Source organism: Petaurus breviceps, unplaced genomic scaffold (assembly GCF_028583685.1).
Source record: "Petaurus breviceps papuanus isolate PSGF00001 unplaced genomic scaffold, PetGlider_PUasm1.0 118, whole genome shotgun sequence".
NCBI classification, from domain to species: Eukaryota; Metazoa; Chordata; class Mammalia; order Diprotodontia; family Petauridae; genus Petaurus; species Petaurus breviceps.
This window is the reverse complement of record NW_027185616.1, coordinates 22182235-22201132: the sequence shown is the minus strand read 5'-3', so window position 1 is coordinate 22201132 and position 18898 is coordinate 22182235. Positions and strand designations below refer to the sequence as shown.

At 41.0% G+C, this 18898-nt stretch overlaps 1 protein-coding gene across 1 annotated transcript in view; it reads left to right on the top strand.

Moving 5' to 3' along the window:
* The window catches only part of TRPM3 (transient receptor potential cation channel subfamily M member 3), a 732143-nt gene extending 714786 nt beyond the window's left edge, over window positions 1–17357 (top strand). The window contains 2 exon segments of the mRNA XM_069087002.1: window positions 2731–2863; window positions 14437–17357. Of these exon segments, the coding sequence (XP_068943103.1) occupies window positions 2731–2863; window positions 14437–15889 (1586 nt within the window). The 3' untranslated portion in view covers window positions 15890–17357.
* Window positions 17358–18898: the final 1541 nt, after the last annotated feature.

Genomic DNA, 18898 nt, shown 5'->3' with positions numbered 1-18898 from the left:
AAGCAGCATAAATGGTTGGTGCCAACGACAAAAAGAAAAAGTCCTTCTTTAAGAAACTTACATTCTATTGGAGGAAGAGTCATGTACAGTTAAAATTGAGTCCCAGATGTCCAGATAGCTCAGGAACAGGATTAATTGCCAAGCCTGGGTCCATTTCGCCTCCATACAATTTCTCACATCCACTGTTTACCCTTCAGTCTCACTACACCCGTGCTACGTCAGGCCCACATCAAGTCTTGCCTGAATTATTGTAATACACTTCTACTTTGCCTCCTTGGGTCCAATCCTCTTCTCCTTCCAGTCCATTGTCAATACATGACAAATTGATATTCCTAAACCACAAACCTGACCACGTTACTTCCCAGCTCAGAAGGCTCTATGTCTCCCTCTTGCCTCTAAGATAAAACAAAAACACCCATATTTAGCATTTAAAGCTCTTCACAATGTGGTTCCAAACTACCTTTCCAGGCTAATTACACATGAATCCTTCTAATGCATTTTATGTGTGAGCCAAATTAGCCTACTTTTTTTCTGTCAGACATAATATTCCATCTCTTGTCTCTGTGTCTTAGACTAGGTTATTCCCTTTTTGTAGAATATTCTCCCTTCAGCCCTCCACCTCTTAGAGCCCCATGCTCCTTTCAAGGCTTAGCTCAAGTACCATCTCCTACAAAAGACCTTCTCTAATCCCCTCTCCATATTCTGCATTTACTTTATAAATGTTTTGTATTTATTTATCTGTGAACATGCTTCTCCCAAGTAGAATGTAACCCTATATGAGAGCAGGGACTCTTCTGTTCCTGTCTTTGTCTTTGCTTCCCTAGCATAGTACCTAGTATGTAGTAAGCAGTAAATAAATAATTAGATAAAAGCATCAATGCCTTTTAGATTGAACTGATACGGTATACAGAAATACAGATTTGTATTACAGGCTCCATTCCCCCCCCACCCACACACACACACAAAGAGTCTAGGATAGCCAAATAACTAGGTAGGTGAAGCCATTTATCTTAAGCTTGTCTAATATGTTGGTCTTGACATTGCTACTACATAAATGGATCCCAGACATCAGTAGCATATAGGGAATGGGAAGAATCAGCAAATGTTGATAGGAGAAATTTGGCACCATGGACAGATCAGGATGGACACAGAAAAAGAGTCTTGCATGCTATGTATCAGAAAAACTAAAAGGACCTTTTAAAGATCAGTCTCATTTAAAAGGTTGACTTGGGGCAGCTAGGTGGCACAGAGGATAGAGTATTCGGCCTGAAGTCAGAACACTCATCTTCCTGAGTTCAAATCTGACCTCAGACACTTCCTAGCTGTGTGACCCCGGGCAAGTCACTTAACCCTTTTCGCCTCAGTTCCTCGTCTAGAAAATGAGCTACAGAAGGAAATGGCAAGCCACTCCAGCATCTTTGCTAAGAAAACCGGCACATGGGATCATGAAGAGTAAGACACGACTGAAACAACCCAGCAACAATAAGACACCCGCTGCTGGTGCTCTCAGATGCCAAGTTCTCAGAGCTTCTCAATGAAATACAAGCAATGCAAAAATTATTTACATTGTACAGTCTGACTCCTGCCTTTTTGTTTTGGATTGAGACATTCTTGTCATTTGGAAAATAACACTAGGCAAAGCCAAGGAAGGAAAGGGTTGTTGTCTACTAACCTTTATTTTCTTTCTGTGGTTAAGGTTCCGGTAAGGTAAGTGCATTTTCTTTGGAGTGTGCTGCCTTTAGTATGAAATCATACAATTCATTCAAGAGAGGAGAAATTATTCTGAACTGAGCTGGGCGGAGGGGGTGTCCCCCTGTTCCTTTTCACTTTCTTCTTTTATCCAGCACTTTATCCAATTCCTTCAACACAATCTTCCCTTTCTAACCAAATTCTTCTCCTACGAGGGGTTTTCTTAGGACGGAGAGAAGGAGCTCCATTTTTCCCTGGTTGTTGATTTGGTTTTCCCATTCCCTAAACAAGTTTTATGTTAGCAACTCAGAGAAAGCCAGGCAAAGGTCATGACTCCAAACCACGGAGTCCAAAAACACAAAGGGCACCTGGATATGGAAGGGAAGTAGAGGCATCATGACAGATGGCCTTAAAACTTGCAAGGCCTCGGTCCCTCCTCTCCCACATACTGGCTTCGGAATCCTGGGTCACATTTGATTGCTCAAGGCTCTCGATGAGCTGCAGAGATTTTCTTATGGAAAGTTCCCTTATATCAGTGAAATCACAGGTCATATCACTATCCCTGGAAGTAGCATTTAACAGTGGACTACCACCGCTCCACCCTACCAAGCCTTTACTGCTCTTAATTTGCTACCCCCTCCCCATTCCAAAGACAAGAAGAAATTTACTCAAGATTACACTGGACTACTCTGGTGTTATGTAACATCAAAAGGGACTTAAACAAATAACCTCATTCTACTCTGCAGCCTCCCCATTTTCTGAGGCTGGCTATAATTCTTCGCTATCAGTAGTCTAAGAATTATAGCCAGTCCCAAAGGTGAAGCCAGTTGTCCTTAGATGGATTTCAGATCTAAAAGGTAAGCAAATGGGCAGAGAAACTGATCTGAAACAGCCTTTTTGAAAGGATGAAAACTGGCTGAAGTTCAGTCAAAAATTCAGGCCAGTCTACATAGTCCAGTTAATGTTTTAGTGCATGAAACAATGTCTCTGAGAGAGAAGCAAATTTTCTTCTCTGACTAAACTCCCTTGTTGCTTTCACAGAACTCTTCATAACAGATGATGAACTCAAGAAGGTCCATGACTTTGAGGAACAGTGCATAGAGGAATATTTTAGAGAGAAGGATGACCGATTCAATTCTTCTAACGATGAGAGGATACGGGTGACCTCAGAAAGGTACTGCTGCATATTCTCTTTTACATCGTGACACGCTTCTTTGGGCAACGACCATTCTCAACAGTAACAAAAACAACCAGGAAGAGTCAACACTCACGTGCTCCCTGGTATCACTAGCACTGGTTACTTAGGAAATGAGCAAGTGTATGCAACAAATTATTGTTCTTAGTCATTATTAATTATTATTCTTATATTAATCGTGAAGTATATGTTGCTTTAATACCAATTCATTATTGTTCTTAATAATAATATTAGTCTCCAGACTTCTAAATGACGTGAAAGGATCATGGATAAATCTAGAAGGGACCTCAGAAGCCATCTAGACTCAGGAAGTCATACAGGTCATAAGAAACAAATGCCATTCTTATGTCCAGTCCTGTGTTCCCTTAGATAGATAGTGTGGCCTGCATGAATAAATTTATCAACATGTGTCATTCACTGTTTTTACCTTCAATGCTTATAACTAATACTTGTAAGATTTAAAGTGGCATTCGGACTTTACAAACATCCAGTCGATGTTGGTTCAAATCCTGACTCTGCCCCTTGCTACCCATGTAACCTTGGGCAAGTAACTTAATTTATTTTATTTATTTATTTTTTGCTTTTTTTTTTTGGAGGGGTAGTTGGGGTTAAGTGACTTGCCCAAGGTCACATGGCTAGTTTTGTGTTAAGTGTCTGAGGCCGTATTTGAACTCAGGTCCTCCTGACTCCAGGGCCGGTGCTCTGTTCACTGCGCCACCTAGCCTCCCCCTCACTTAATTTCTTTAGGGCTCAGTTCTATCATGTGTAAAATGACAGCAGTAGAAAGGGTGATATCTAAGTTTCCTTGCAGTGCTAAATCTATACAAAGGAGAAAAAAGAAATAAGCAGTTATTAAGCACCTACTATATACCAGGCATCATGCTAAGTACTTTACAAATAGCATCTCATTTTATCTTCACAACAAACCTGGGAGGTAGATTATTATTATTGCCATTTTAGAAATGAGGAAACCGAGGCAAAACAGGGCTAAAGTAACTTGCCCAGGGTCACACAGCTAGTAAACGAACTGGCTGTGAGTAGCTATAGTGGCAACCACACTGGCATACCCAGGAAGGCTGCGAGCACAGGCTCTTAGATCTGCTTTACTTGGAAAGATAACTGTCTAAGGGGTCAACAATCTTTTTTATTCCATTCACTAGTTTTTAGTACCCTGAACTTCAGAAAAAATACAAGCAGAGATATAAAGACCAACAGACAGGGCTCTGAATGCCTGAATCAAAGCAATATTGCCATACACTTTTACATACATCCCCTGATCGAGAGAGCCTTTACATCTGAGCAGCCGGGAGCTCTGAATATACAGCCACTCAGAATCTCCTCAACCAGGGAATCACAAGATCCTTCTCATAAGTGAACCCCCAAAGCAAAATACCAACTCAGAGTATATATACACTTTTCAGAGCCAAAAGGTATCACAACCCTTGTGACTCAGTGCCTAATTAGAAATTAGCAAGCTTCCCCTAAGCAAGTTCCTTAATGGGCTCCATGTGAGGCCTATTAATGGGTGGGGAAGAGCTTAAATAGTATTAATATTACAATAGTGCATCATGCCTAGAGTAAGGAAAAACTGAGTTCAAATCCAATCAAAGACACTTAAAATTATCATTATCCTTATTTATTATTATCCCTAACTCTAGTCCCAGCACTCTATCTCTTGCCCCACCTAGACACCACTAAGTAATAATCCTATGATCCAGAAAATGACTTTACAAAATACAGCCCACTGAAATGCAAGAATGGTATAACCAGCTTTTCTTAATCTTAATGACTGCTAACTTTGCCTGTAAGTTCCAAGATGCAGGGTGCAAAGCAGGATGGTGAAATCTGGATAGGACTGGAGTAACCCAAAGGCCAATTGGGCATTGGGCCAATATCCTAGTCAACACATGTGGCACTTTTCTAGGGTAAGAATCCAGTCCAGATGGATCCAAGAGAGGTCCACTTTGAGCTCCAGCTCGAGCCCAGCCCTGAGAAGCTGCTGCCAGAGAATTCAATCTGCAGCAGATCTGAGGCTTCCTTGAGGTCCCTGAAGATTTGGGTTTACTCCGAGACACCCCAGAAGGTCCAAAGCTTCTGATAAGTAATGAAGAGTCACTGTAAGAATCTGAGTGTTTAGGAATCTTTTGAGTTTTAAACAAAAATAATATAATGAAGAAAAAAAGTCAAATAAATGATTCCTAAACATTGATTTAAAAAAAATAATAAAAATGTATAATAGAGGGGCTGCTAGGTGGTATAGTGGATAGAGAGCCAGGCATGGAATCAAGAACACCTAAGTTCAAATCCAGCTTCAGACACTTACTAGCTGTGTAACTCTGGGCAAGTCATTTAACCCTGTTTGTCTCAGTTTCCTCATCTGTGAAATGAGCTGGAGAAGGAAATGGCAAACCACTCCAGTATCTTTGCCAAGAAAACCCCAAATTAGGTCAGACATGACTAAAAAAAATGACTAAAGAACAAAATATAATAGAGGATTAAAAAAAATACAGGGTGGTTTCTTTACTTTATAGATGGCTTTCCAGAAGCTATTAGATAATTCCATTTCACTCAGAAGAAGGGAGCATATCTTTAAATATAGTGGTTCTGGTTGCACTTGAAGGTCCAAATGACTGTCGATGTGGAACTTGCTAAGTCACCACCCCCCCCAGAAGAGTCAATGTTTGGTTGTTACCAGGAATAGGTGGTTTTATCAGTTCAAATTTTTGCTCTGGTCTCTGCTATTGATTTGTCCTCCCCCCCCAGAATTCAAATACTAGGAACCTGCTCCCTATGCGGAAGTACCTGAGGGCTTTCCCAACAAAGATAGCTTTGACATGATATGACTGCACATGAGATACACTTCGAGTATATAGCTATTTTCATGGATTCCGTCTTTACTCTTCAAGTTTGGAAATGGGGCCAAATTTTTGCATTCTATTCATTCTTGTGCTTTCTTGGAAACGAAACAGTGAGAAGAACACACAGGGCCCAGGTTCAAATCTTGCTACTAATACTGACTATGCCTTTATACATATAGGCAAATCACTTAACCTCTAGTTTCCCCAAGTGATCAAAATACAAGAAATTGAAGAGAAGGTGCCAATCTGCCTTGGGAGAGGAAGTTGTTCACTGAGAGTTCCCTGTGTCCATCTAAGGTCACATCAGAAAAAAAAAGAAATTGCTCAGCATATTATGCCCCCCCCCCAAAAAGCAATATTGAGTAAGCTATTCCCACACGTTGTTTATAGAATTTATGAAATCTTCATTTAATTTCAAAGTGAAGTAATAGAGATAGATGTATGGTTAAAGGAAAGTACCAAACAAAATTCATGAGGAATTAAGACCCTCTAGTTCAAATTTCTTAGCTTTGAGATAACTACATCTGTCTTTTGGGAGATATTTATAATTCGATCTAATCACCCAACTTGAAAACCTTCTCCAATTGCTGGGGAGAAATTGCACAAATGGCATTCTATTCCTGGTCCTGTGTTCCCCCACTCCCGCCCATTCCTGAACATGTGGCCAGGATGAGTAAATACATGAACACGTTCCATGCACTGTTTGTACTTCTAGTGCACACAGCCAAGACTAATCAAGTTTAAAGCTGTCCCAGGACTTTGTAAACATCCTGAATACCTCAGTTACTCCAAAACAAAATATACTGTGATCACAATAATATGAAGCTGTTTTTACTCTGGCTAAATAGACCATACAACCAAAAAATCAGCTTTGATTCTCTTCTCTGGCCTAGGACAAGATTCTTATTAATGAACAGACAAGCCTGGTATTCCCAGATAGCAGTGTCATATACACACGTGATCTATGTCTTTGGTATACATTAATCCAAAAAGGGGAAGGGGGGGGGGAGACAACAAGCTTTTTTTTCCAGGGGTGGAAGGTAAGGCAGTTGGGGTTAAGTGACTTGCCCAAGGTCACATATAAATGTAAATGTGTCATGTCTGAGACTGGATTTGAACTCAGGTATTCCTGACTCCTTAGTGCTCTAGTCACCTAGCTGCCCTACCACAAACTTTTATCAAGCACCTACTATGTGCCAGGCATTCTGCTAAATGCTTTACAAATATTATTTCATTTGATCCTCAAAACTACCATGGGAGGCATATGCTATTATTATCCCCACTTTACAGATGAGGAAACCGAGGCAGACAGATGTTTAAGTGACTTGCCCAGGATCACACAGCCAGTAAGTGTCTCAGGATAGATTTGAACTTGGGTCTTCCTGGACAACTAGGTGGTAGAGTGGATAGAGCATTGGAACTAGAGAGTCTGGAAAACCTGAACTCAAATCCAGCCTTAGATACTAACTGTGTGACCCTGGGCAAGTCACTTAACCTTTGTCTACCTCATTTTCCTCATTTGTAAAATGGAGATAATTATAATACCTACTTCCCAACATTGTTGTGAGGACCAGATAATCACTGGCACATAGTAAATACTATGTAAATGTTAGCTATTATTAGCCATTATTCCTGACTCCAGTCCAATGCTGTATCAACTGTATCACCTGGACAGCTAGGTAGACAGAATATATATAGAGAGATAGATAGCTAAAACATTTATTAATTGCTTAGTTTGTGCCAGGCATTGTGCTAAATGTTGAAGATAGAAATGCAAGCAAATAAGACAGTCCCTGCTCTCAAGGAGCTTACATTCATTTGCAGTAAGACTATATATAAAGGGGAAGCATAAAGGGAATCAAGGATAGGTTGAGGGCATGGTGATGAGACAGCCAGAAAGCAGTAAGGACAGCAGGTTTTAGATAAGATAAAGTGAAAGTTCACCTATCAGAGCCCAGACTCCCAAGAACATCATCCAGGTCTGGTGGGAGGGGGACAAGGATAATGGCCAGCACATATGGGAATATTCTGGAAGAACACTAGCTTTGTAATCAGGACACTTGGGTTTCTGCCACTTGCTACTTATATAACCTTGATTCCAGACGTAACCACTCTGGGTCTCAGCTTCTTCATCTCTAAAGGGGAGAGAGATTGGACTAAATTTCCTCTAAGGTTTATTCCAGATGTAAATTCCATGATCCTACCTTGCTCAATAGTCTAAATCAGGAAAAATGACAATAAATGTAATCAGTGTGGCATCTATCGCATTGGACCGCTGGATCTTGCTGGCTACTCTTTCTTTGCTCTGCTTCCATAATACTGCCCTTTAAAAATAGGCCTTCTCAAAGATTTTATCCCTCTTTTTTTCCTCTTTCCCTTGGTGAATGCATCTCTTCCCACGACTTCAATCACAACCTCTGTGTAATGACTCACAAATCGATATTTCTACTCCCAGAATTTCAATCCCTTATTTCAAACTGCCCCCCCCAGGTGAAAACCTTGCTGTTCCATCAATACTTCAAACCCACCATGTCTAAAACTGAACCCATCTATGGCATAAGCCATAGAGAACTCAACTTGGAGGCAAGAAGATTGAAGTTTGAATCTTGTTTTTAATACTTACTAGCTGTGTGATCCTAGGAAAGTCACTTACATCTTTGGAAATTAGTTTTCTCCTCTGTAAAATGAAGAGTTTTGGGGTGGCTAGGTGGCACAGTGAGTAAAGCACCAGCCCCAGAGTTGGGAGGACCTGATTTCGGTTCTAGTCTAAGACACCTAACACAAAAAAAACTAGCCGTGTAACCTTGGGAAAGTTACTTAACCCCAATTGCCCTCCAAAAGGCAAAAAAAAAAAAATGAAGTGTTGGCCTGATAACTTCTAAAGGTCCCTTACAGCTCTCAATCCATTGATTGTTCGCCACAGTGACTTATGCTAGATAGAGTGGAAAGATCACTTGTTCTGAAGTCAGAAAACCCAGGTGCAAGTAATGTCTCTGCCACCATCAAAATTCTCCCAAAATTTTCAGCTAATCCTATTTCAGAATGTGGTCAGTTCTTTGGGTAGCTAGGACATTTCAACCTGATTCCCAGATTTGAGCTGATATTTCCTACTTCATGGCAGTTTTATAGGAACAGCTTATCTTGATCTTCTCTCTAGGATTTGGGGACTCTTGGCTGAAGAAATCCAATTCGTGCACTCTGTACCACACCATTCTATGCCCATCTGCTTAGGAGCTCATTGTATTTTTGCTAGTTGAGTTCAAGCCACCGCAGGGCACCCACACGAAGCGGAGATGTCCAGGCACCATGCCTGATTCAAACTACAGCAAACTACGTGATACAATCTGGTTGGTGTTTGGAGGCCAGAAATGCATCCTGTGTAGCTCTGAAAATCACAGAATCTTAGAATTGGAAGGGTCCTTAAAGACCTTTGAGTCCAGCCTCCCATTCAATGTAGGAATCTCTGCTCCAAAGTTCTGGACACATGCTCCGGGACCACCCTCTGCTTGAATACTATCAGTAACAGAGAAACATTTTCTTTTTGGTTAGAAAGCTCTTCCCTAAAATTGAATCAGGATTTGCTTTCCTATAATTTCAGTTCAGCAAGCATTGATTAAGTACCTTACCATGTGCTAGGTACCAGGGATATAGGCACAAATTAAAATGGTCCCTATCTTGTCCACCCTTTGATTGAATACTATCAGTAACAGAGAAACTTTCTTTTTCATTAGAAATTTCTTCCCTGGGGCGGCCAGGTGGTACGATGAGTAAGAGCACCGCCCCGGAGTCAGGGGACCAGGGATCAGTTCTGGCTTCAGATACTTAGCACCCACACAAAATAACTGGCCGTGTAACCTTGAGCAAGTTACTTAACCCCAATTGCTTTGAAAAAAAAAAAGAAAGAAATTTCTTCCCTAAAATTGAGCCAGGATTTGCTTTCCTATAACTTCAGTTCAGCAAGCATTGATTAAGCACATTAGTGGGTGCTAGGCACCAGGGATATAGGCCTAAATTAAAATGGTCCCTGCCTTCAGTGAGCTTACCTTCTAATTTCCAACATGCTCTTGGTTCTTCCCTGAAGCAACACAAGATAAGTGAATTCCCTATTTTATCTGACAGCCCTTCCAATATTTTAAAACAGTTATCATGTACCTATGTCTTCTCTTTACCAGTTGAAACATCTAGAGTTCCTTCAAATATTTCTTATGGTATCTCATTTGCTAAAAACCTGGGACATACTGGTTCCTCCATGCTAGAAGTATTCTAAATAGTCAGTGTTGTTTTTAAAATGGGGCACCTATTGTCTGAATACAAACTGAAACATACTATCTTTCACTTCATTCTTTTTTTGTTCAAATCTTCTTGTACAACATGACTAATATGGAATTTTTTTACATGACTGCACATGTATAAACTATATGAGATTGCTTACTATCTCAGGGAGGGGAAAGGGAAAGAAGGGAGGGAGGGAGAGAAGTTGGAACTCAAAACTCTAAAAAATGTTTTTAAAAATTTTACATGTAATTATGAGAAGATAAAATATTATTTAAAAAAATAAAATGGAAGAATATAGCTGAATGGATTAGAAATAAAAAATAAAAACAAATGTGGCACCTGGAACAGAGCAGATGACCTCACCAGTGCAGAGTACAATGAGACTGTTTATTTCCTTGCTGTGTATACTATTCATGGAGCTGGGGATAGCCACTGCATAGAGAATAGGGAGGTGTCTTTGGAAACTGGAAGATCTCTGAAACATACAGGCTGTGTGATCCTGGCTAAATTACCTAACCCTTCAGTGCCTCAGGCAACTTCTAAACCTCTAGGTTTGCTGATCCTGTACCATTGGTTCTGCATTGTTAAAAGGAAGTTTCCTCATTGGTGGTGGGTGATTTAACTTGCCTTCCATCTCTCACTCAGGGTACCTTCCCATATAAAAGTTAGCTCTTTCCTCAAATTTTCCACAAAGCACATTATCTGGCTTTCTTCTCTATCCCTGGAACATCTAATAGGGATAATGCCCACTGGTGTAATATGTATTATACCCAGGGAGCTACGTGATTCACAAGATTCACAAGACCTAACTTCAAATCCTGCCTCAGACACTAGCTGACTTTGGGCAAGTCACTTAACATCTTCTTACCTCAGTTTCCTCATCTATGAAGTCACATCAAGGCAATACACATTTATTAAGTGCCAGGCACTGTGGTAAGAGTTGGGGATTACCAAAAAAAAAGACAAAAGATAGTTTCTGCTCTTAGGAATTCAAAGTCTAATGGATGATACAATATGAGAATAACTATGTATTTAAAAAACCATATGCAGGATAATTTGGAAATAAGGAATAAAGGGATAGAATTAAGAGGAAAGACTTCCTGTAGAAGGTCAGATTTTAGCTGGGACTTGAAAGAAGCCAGAGAATTGAAGAGGGAGAATGTTCCAGGCATGAGGGACAAATAGTGAAACTGAGCAGAACAGGAAAATGGAAGATTATGTGAGAAATGGCAAGAAGGCTAATGGCAGAAGACAGAAGAATATGTGGGGTAAGGGGTGGAAGAGTAAGGCAAAAGAAGACTGGAGAAGTAGAAGGGGGTGAGATTATGGCTTCAGATGCCAAAGAGAGGCATTTATGCCTGGAAGCAATAGGGAGCCACCTGAGTTTATTGAGTGGAGGGTGAAGGGAAAAAGAAGAAAGGGGTGGTGGTGTATAACAGTAAGCACCCAGGATGGCTGCTAGCACAGTTTCTTTAATCTGCTTTTCTAAAGGAAAGCAACTCAAAAGGGGTTAACAATCTTACTTTAATCAAATATATATCATTCACTTAGTTCAGGGGGAAAAGTCAGCACCCTGAACTTCTGAGAAAATACAAAGAGAAATTACAAGAAGACAAAAAATGTAGAGAAGACAACACTCAAGATGTTGAAAACAATCTAAAAAAAGTCTATTGAAAACAACAATTCAATAGACCAACAGACAGGGCTTCTAACTGTCTGACCATTACATATATAACTACTTAGTTACCACAGAGAGAAGCAAAGTCAGGGAGCTAAATGGCTGCCCAGAGTATCATCTAACCAAATCACACAACTCCTTCCATAAGTGAGCCCCAAAGTCAAACCTCTTCTCAGAGTATATATAGCCTTTCCAGGGTCAAAGAACATCACAACTTTTGTGACCCACTGCCTAATTACAAAGTAATAAAAGCTGTGGGCCTTCCCGGAAAAACAAGCCTCCCCTAAGCAAACTTCTCTTGTTAGGCTTCAGGTGAGGCCCATTAAGGGACAGGGAAAAGATCTTCAGATTCCCTCATCATTACATGATGGCAAGGCTAGACTTGGGCTTTGGGAAGATCAATCTGACAGCTGAGTGGAGGATCGACTAGAATGAGGGGAGATTGAGGTGGGGAAACCAAGTAGCAGGCTCCTACAGTTGTGCCGGTGTGACGTACTAAGGCCCTGTGCCGAGTGATGACAGCGTCAGAGGAGAGGAGGCGGCATATACAAGAGATGTCTAAAAGGACTTGGTTGCAGACCAGATCCTGTAATCAGAAAATGTGATAAATTTGTCAACTCTGCCTCCATCCAAATTGTTGATAAAAAGCATTAAGCAAGACAGGCAACCAAAGGCAGCTACAAACCTGATCTAGTCCACAATATTTATAGTGACATCGTGAAGGGTTTTGTCAAATGTATTGCTGAAATCATGATATACTGTGTCTACTAGATGGACTCCAACTTATCAATGACCTTCCTAGAATTTCTGTCTTAACAAGTCAAATCAGCAAGCATTTATCAAATCACCTACTATGCTCTAAGCACTCTACTAACTGCTAGGGATTTGAAGAAAAAACACAAAAACAAAGAGGTTTCCCCAGAGGCATTCCCAAAGTACCCTTTGTCAATGTCTGTTTCTATAGCAAAGACTTCTTTTTGAGGGGCAATGAGAGAACAAGGAAGAGTTAAGTGACTTGCCCAAGGTCACACAGCTAGTGTCAGGTGTCTGAGGCCACATTTGAACTTAGGTCCTCCTGACTCCAAGGCCAGTGCTCTATCCATTGCACCACCCAGCTGCTCTCTATAACAGCTTTTTTGTTTGTTTGTTTGTTTTTGCTTTTTAGAGAGGGAAGGCAGGGCAATTGGGGTTAAGTGACTTGCCCAAGGTCACACAGCGACTAAGTGTTGAGTAAGGTCAGATTTTAACTCAGGTCCTTCTGACTCCAGGGCTGGTGCTCTATCCACTGTACCACCTAGCTGCTCCATAGTAACTACTTCTTGCACTGATCCACAGGAGTTAAAGTTTTATGATCATATTGTTAGAGTGATTTACACTAAATCTTCCTTGTGGATCTATAACAGAGGGAAAAGGTACCTTCAGCTTCTCCAGAAAGGTCCTAAATCAGAGGTTCTTAACATTTTGGTTTTATGGACCCCTTTGAAGGTCTGCTGACCCCTTATCAAAACAAATTTTTTTAATAAGTAGAATTACAAAGGGAACCCATTATACTGAAATTAAAATTTAAAAAAATAATTTTTCCCATCCAAATTCATGACTTCCCTGAAATTTTAGGCATGGACCCCAGATTAAGAAACCTTGTTTGAAATAGACCACCCTCTCCTTTCCCCTAAGAGTTGCCTCAAGACATTTTTTAATGGAAGATTGGGATTGAAATATGGCTTGGCATGGATTGGACCTTTCCTTCTTAGCTTGGGCAATTGAAAAAATACCATTAAATATGTCTTCAACATACCAATTCCACCAACATGAATAAATTATTAAATAGAGAACTATTCAGTTCTGTATTCTACTACATTTCCCTCACCCTCAGTTTCCCTCTGGCACCTAATATAGTACTTGGCACATTTAAAAAAAAATTTGGCCAGTTCCATGATTTCAACCATGTAGAGAGCTCCTTGGGATGAAACTTCTCTTGCTCAAGATTGGCAACTGATCTGCAATTGATATTCTTAGAGAGTGCCTAGGGCACAAAGACATTCAGTGTTTTGTCTTGGGTCACAAAGGCAGTATGATGTATCTGAGGTTGAACCCAGATTTAACAGATGCCCAGGTCAGCCTTTTTATTCGCTACTCCACACTGCCTCTCATTCATTTAATCAGTAAATGTTTTCTGAGTTCTTATGAGTTCACTGTGCTAGGTGCCATGAGGAATTAATTTTTTGACTAATTGAAAGATAAATAAGAAGCAGTTCCTGCCCTCAAAGAGCTTGTGATCTAGTATGATAGACAAGATATAAGCCCAAAAAATTACAGTGTAAGACAGTTGTGGTAAGCACCATTCAGGTATTCTGAGTTCGGGAATTCAGAAAACTATCACTTCAATCTGAAACTCTACTTTTTGCCACAAAGTACCTCTGTGAATTTGGCTGGCACTTGTTTTCCCTGTTCCTCAGTGTTTTCATTTGTAAAATGTGAGATCATAATATCATTAATTTAGAGCTGGTGTAGGGACTGAATAAGATGATCGTAAAGGTCCTTTCTAGCTATGGTTCCTATGATTCTTGGTGAGTGTGGTCTGCTTTCCCTTCTTTCATTTCTGAAAGAATAAATTAAAATGTCTAAGATCTGGGTACCACTATGGTCTCCCTGCCTTGTACCCTGGCTCCCTTATAAATTAACCTGTTGGTTTTCAGCTCTGTCCAAATGCAAATGACCCATGTTTTCCTTTCGTCCTGAAGGGTGGAAAACATGTCCATGCGCCTCGAGGAAGTGAATGAGCGAGAACACTGCATGAAGGCCTCCCTCCAAACAGTAGACATCCGCCTCGCTCAGCTGGAGGACCTAATAGGACGCATGGCCACAGCCCTGGAGCGGCTTACTGGTCTGGAAAGAGCAGAGTCCAATAAGATCCGTTCCCGAACATCCTCCGACTGCACGGACGCTGCCTACATCGTCCGCCAGAGCAGCTTCAACAGCCAGGAAGGGAACACGTACAAGCTCCAAGAAAGTCTCGACCCTGCAGGTGAGGAGTCAATGTCCCCAACCTCTCCAACCTTAATGCCCCGTATGCGAAGTCACTCTTTCTATTCCATGAATATAAAAGACAAAAGTGGTATAGAAAAGTTGGAAAGTATTTTTAAAGAAAGGTCCCTCAGTCTACACCGAGCCACTAGCTCCCACTCAGTATCAAAAGAAAGCAAGGCTGCTCCAGCCCCCATAAGTACTTTGGCAATCATCCCTGATGCCAGAAGACCATCATCTTGTATTGACATCTATGTCTCAGCCATGGATGAGCTCCACTGTGACATAGACCCTCTGGACAATCCCATGAATATCTTGGGGCTAGGAGAGCCGATCTTTCCAGCTCCAGCAGCATCCACTGCCCCTCCAAGTAGTGCCTGTGCAACTCTCGCACCTACAGACAGACCGCCAAGTCGGAGCATGGATATTGAGGACATCACTTCAATGGACACAAGATCTTTTTCTTCAGACTACACTCACATCCCAGAGTGCCCAAACCCCTGGGATGTGGACCCACCCTTGTATCAAACGATAGAGCGATCAAAAAGTAGCCGTTATCTGGCTACCACCCCTTTTCTTCTTGAGGAAGCCCCCATTGTGAAATCCCAGAGCTTTATGTTCTCACCTCCTCGGAGCTATTACACCAACTTTGGGGTACCTGTCAAAACAGCAGAATACACAAGTATTACAGACTGCATAGACACCAGGTGTGTGAATGCTCCTCAGGCGATAGCTGACAGGGTGACCTTCCCTGGAGGCCTTGGAGACAAAGTGGAAGACTTGACCAGCAGCCATCCAGAGAGAGAAGCAGAACTGAGTCACCCCAGCTCTGACAATGAAGAAAACGAAGCCAAAGACCGGAAGACACTTGCGTTACCCACCCAAGAGGGCAGAAACTCAGACAGAACCCTGTCCAACAACATCCCCCCGAAAATCGAGAGAGCCAACTCTGCAGAAGAGCCCAGCTCACTCTACCCACACACCAGGAAAAGTTTCTCCATCAGTGATAAACTCGACAGACAACGCAACATGGCCAGTAACACAGCCAGTCTCCGGCACCCCTTCCAGAGGAGTAAGTCCTCTAGGCCAGAAAGCAGAGGGGACAGCCTGTCCATGAGGAGACTGTCTAGAACTGCTGCTTTCCACAGCTTTGAAAGCAAGCACAGCTAAATTTTAGACCTTCACTCCTACACAGCGCAGGAGAGATGAGACATTATCCCCAAGTCCCTCCATCTCTTTGCACCCTATCTATTTCTACTAGCTAAGCAAAAACTAACATCACTCTGGGAGGGATCTGTTTGAATGCTCACTTCTGGGACACTGGTTGGGAAAACTCTGTGTGCCGGGGTCAAATGTCCTGAACTCAAATCATGCCTTGATTCCCATTCATATCTGAGGGGAGAGGGAGGGGAGGGGGGAAAAAAAGAGCCTAGTATTAGGTTTGGATGAATTCCTCCATCTTACATAGCTGTGAGCTGTGGGAAACGGTGGGCACCAAGCTCAATCACTGCTAGAAGGTGCCATTTTGATTTTTGACCATGATCAAGCTTTTTAGGACAGAGGGCTAATTTTTTAAAATGATGAAATAAAATAACCAGCATACAAATGAGCTGTTCTCTTTTTCTTTTAAATGAGCTATTCTAAACTTCAATTCTGTTTTCTTTTTACATTGGTTCCGTCATTGTGGTGACTGATGAAGAGCATCCTTTTTATTCTGTATAAGCCGGCAGCAAGCAACCCTAACGTCCCACATCCTTCACATGTCAACACCTCTGTAATTGATCATTATAAAGAAACAAACAAGGTAACACTCCTAGTTTGCCTGTCTCTTTTCTATTCACTTCTGGTGCCACAACTGTTGATCTTTGAAGAAGGGGGAAAAGCGGAACAAGAAATGTCTTTGTATTTAGAGTGTAATCTAAATGAAAGAAGAATTTATGTATGTAAAAAAAATTATCCAGCAATTTGTTGTATAAGTGGGCATTCTAGTACAGTTTGAACAAGCTCAAGATGAATGTAATTAAGTAATTTAATATTATATATTTATTTTTTTAATCACACTTATCATCAATGAATTTTTTCACAGAATGGTACCATGTTGAACAGTGGGCAGAGAGGAGAGTTGAAACAGTGCCATAAGTTAGAGGGTTATCGTCTCACTGTTTAACGTAATTAACGTGTTCAGTTTGCTGCTATACTTTATTCATCCTTCACATCACCGCCATGTCTACTTGCTTTTTGCATAGCCCCCAAAATCACACTGCCAACTTTTCACGCCATCCATCGTGATTGTTTTCTATGTTAGGACACGGCTGTATCTAAATATTTTCATGCCCACAGTTTTGCCATCTGATCTCATCTCAGTGTAAATTTAATAGGGTTTTCTCAAGGGCTGTTATAATTTTTTTTTGACAATGGATCCAGAAACCTTTTGGGGATTGGGTTCAAAGCATTAAATTATTTTCAAGGTAATTGGGGGTTGAATAACAACCAAAAGCCATCAACTACAGTTCTGCTACAAATATTGTTCCTGCCAACACTTATAGTAAAGCTACAGAAAGATGCCATAGACCAAAGTATAAAGCAGATGAACCATTCAGATAGTTATCTGAGAAATATATATACGTATGTATGTGCATATATATGTATGTGCATATATATATGGACAGTATATAATAAGCATTGCATATATAGAACATTCCTTGAAAGTTAGAAATTTCTCTGTGGCTTGGACTTTGCTCTTACTTTGGGTGTCTAAGGAAGATAGATAACCAAAGATGGAGTGTTTCATTTATTTTTTAAGATCAGATGCTCAAATTAAGAATTTTTTTTTAATGATAGCTGTTGTCAATGAGAATTTTGGAGCCATAAAGTGAAGATTCAGTTTTTGTTACTCAGTGCTTCAGTCACACATTGGGGGGGGGGGGTGGAACGTAAGGTTACCTAGGTCAGATATGATCTTGCCTCTAGGTGATTATCTCAACCATGGCCAAATGCCTATTGGGCATACCTTGGCTAGTTCTGTTGCACAACCAGTGAACTTTGTTTTTAAGTATAGACTAATAAATAGCGTTAGATGAGGCAAAGATTTAACTAGACATCCATCTATCTTTTGTTTTCAACATTGCTCCAATTAATTGAGTAGAGTTTTCTGCATAAAAGCCTCCTAGTGGATTGTCCTTGTGTCAGGATCCCCTTAACTACCACACAAACACCTTATCCTTTCACTCCCTTCTAATTCTTTATTGATCAACAATTCCTTTTTCAGGAATGTTTGGAGATATTCAATCCTACCCAATAGTCATTTAATTGTCATATGGTGGTTGGGGCGGCCAGGTGGCTCAGCGAGTAAGGGCACCGGCTCCAGTGTCGGGATGACCTGGGGATCAAATCCGGGCTCAGATACTTAGCACCACACCCAGAAATAACTGGCCAAGTAACCTTGAGCAAGTTACTTAACCCCAATCGCTTAAAAAAAATTGTCATATGGTGATATAATTGTGATGGGGATCAGGACTGTAATTTCATTGGTTTAGGGAAATCCCTGATAAGAAAATTCCTTCCACCAATGCAGAAATGTAGTCCTAGAACACCAAGAAGTTAAGTAACTTTCCCAGGGTTACATAGTCAGTATGTGTCAAAGGCAGGACTTGGTCCCAAGACGTCCTGGTTCCAAGACCAAATCTCTAACCACTATGCCATGTTGCCTCTCATGTATGTAATACAGTTGGAAATATTTGACTTAATGATAGGCCCCTTTAATTCTCAGTGACCAGTGTTGAAAACTCAGCCATGGATGCCTGCATCTTTGACCTTATCAAAAGTAATACCAAGCCACAGAAGTAAAACTTGAACCAGACGTGTTCTAGAGTTTTTATATATTTACATTTCATAGCTTACCTTTTTGCTGGTTTAAATTCATGATCCTTGTGCCTGAAAGCTTTGAGAGTTTCAAACATTGGGCGAGCACACTGAGAAGCCAGTATCCCTAAGAGAGCCAAGGAATGATGACAAAGCCATCCTCTTCTGGCAGAATACCACACAAACTCTTAAGACATCATTCTAGTTCAGAACTGAAATTTGAAGCAGGGGAAAGAAATGACAACCAGAAACAGTTTTTCACACTGTGATTATTTGTGGGAGGCAGAGGGATATTAGAGGACGAGAAGGAAGGGGTCC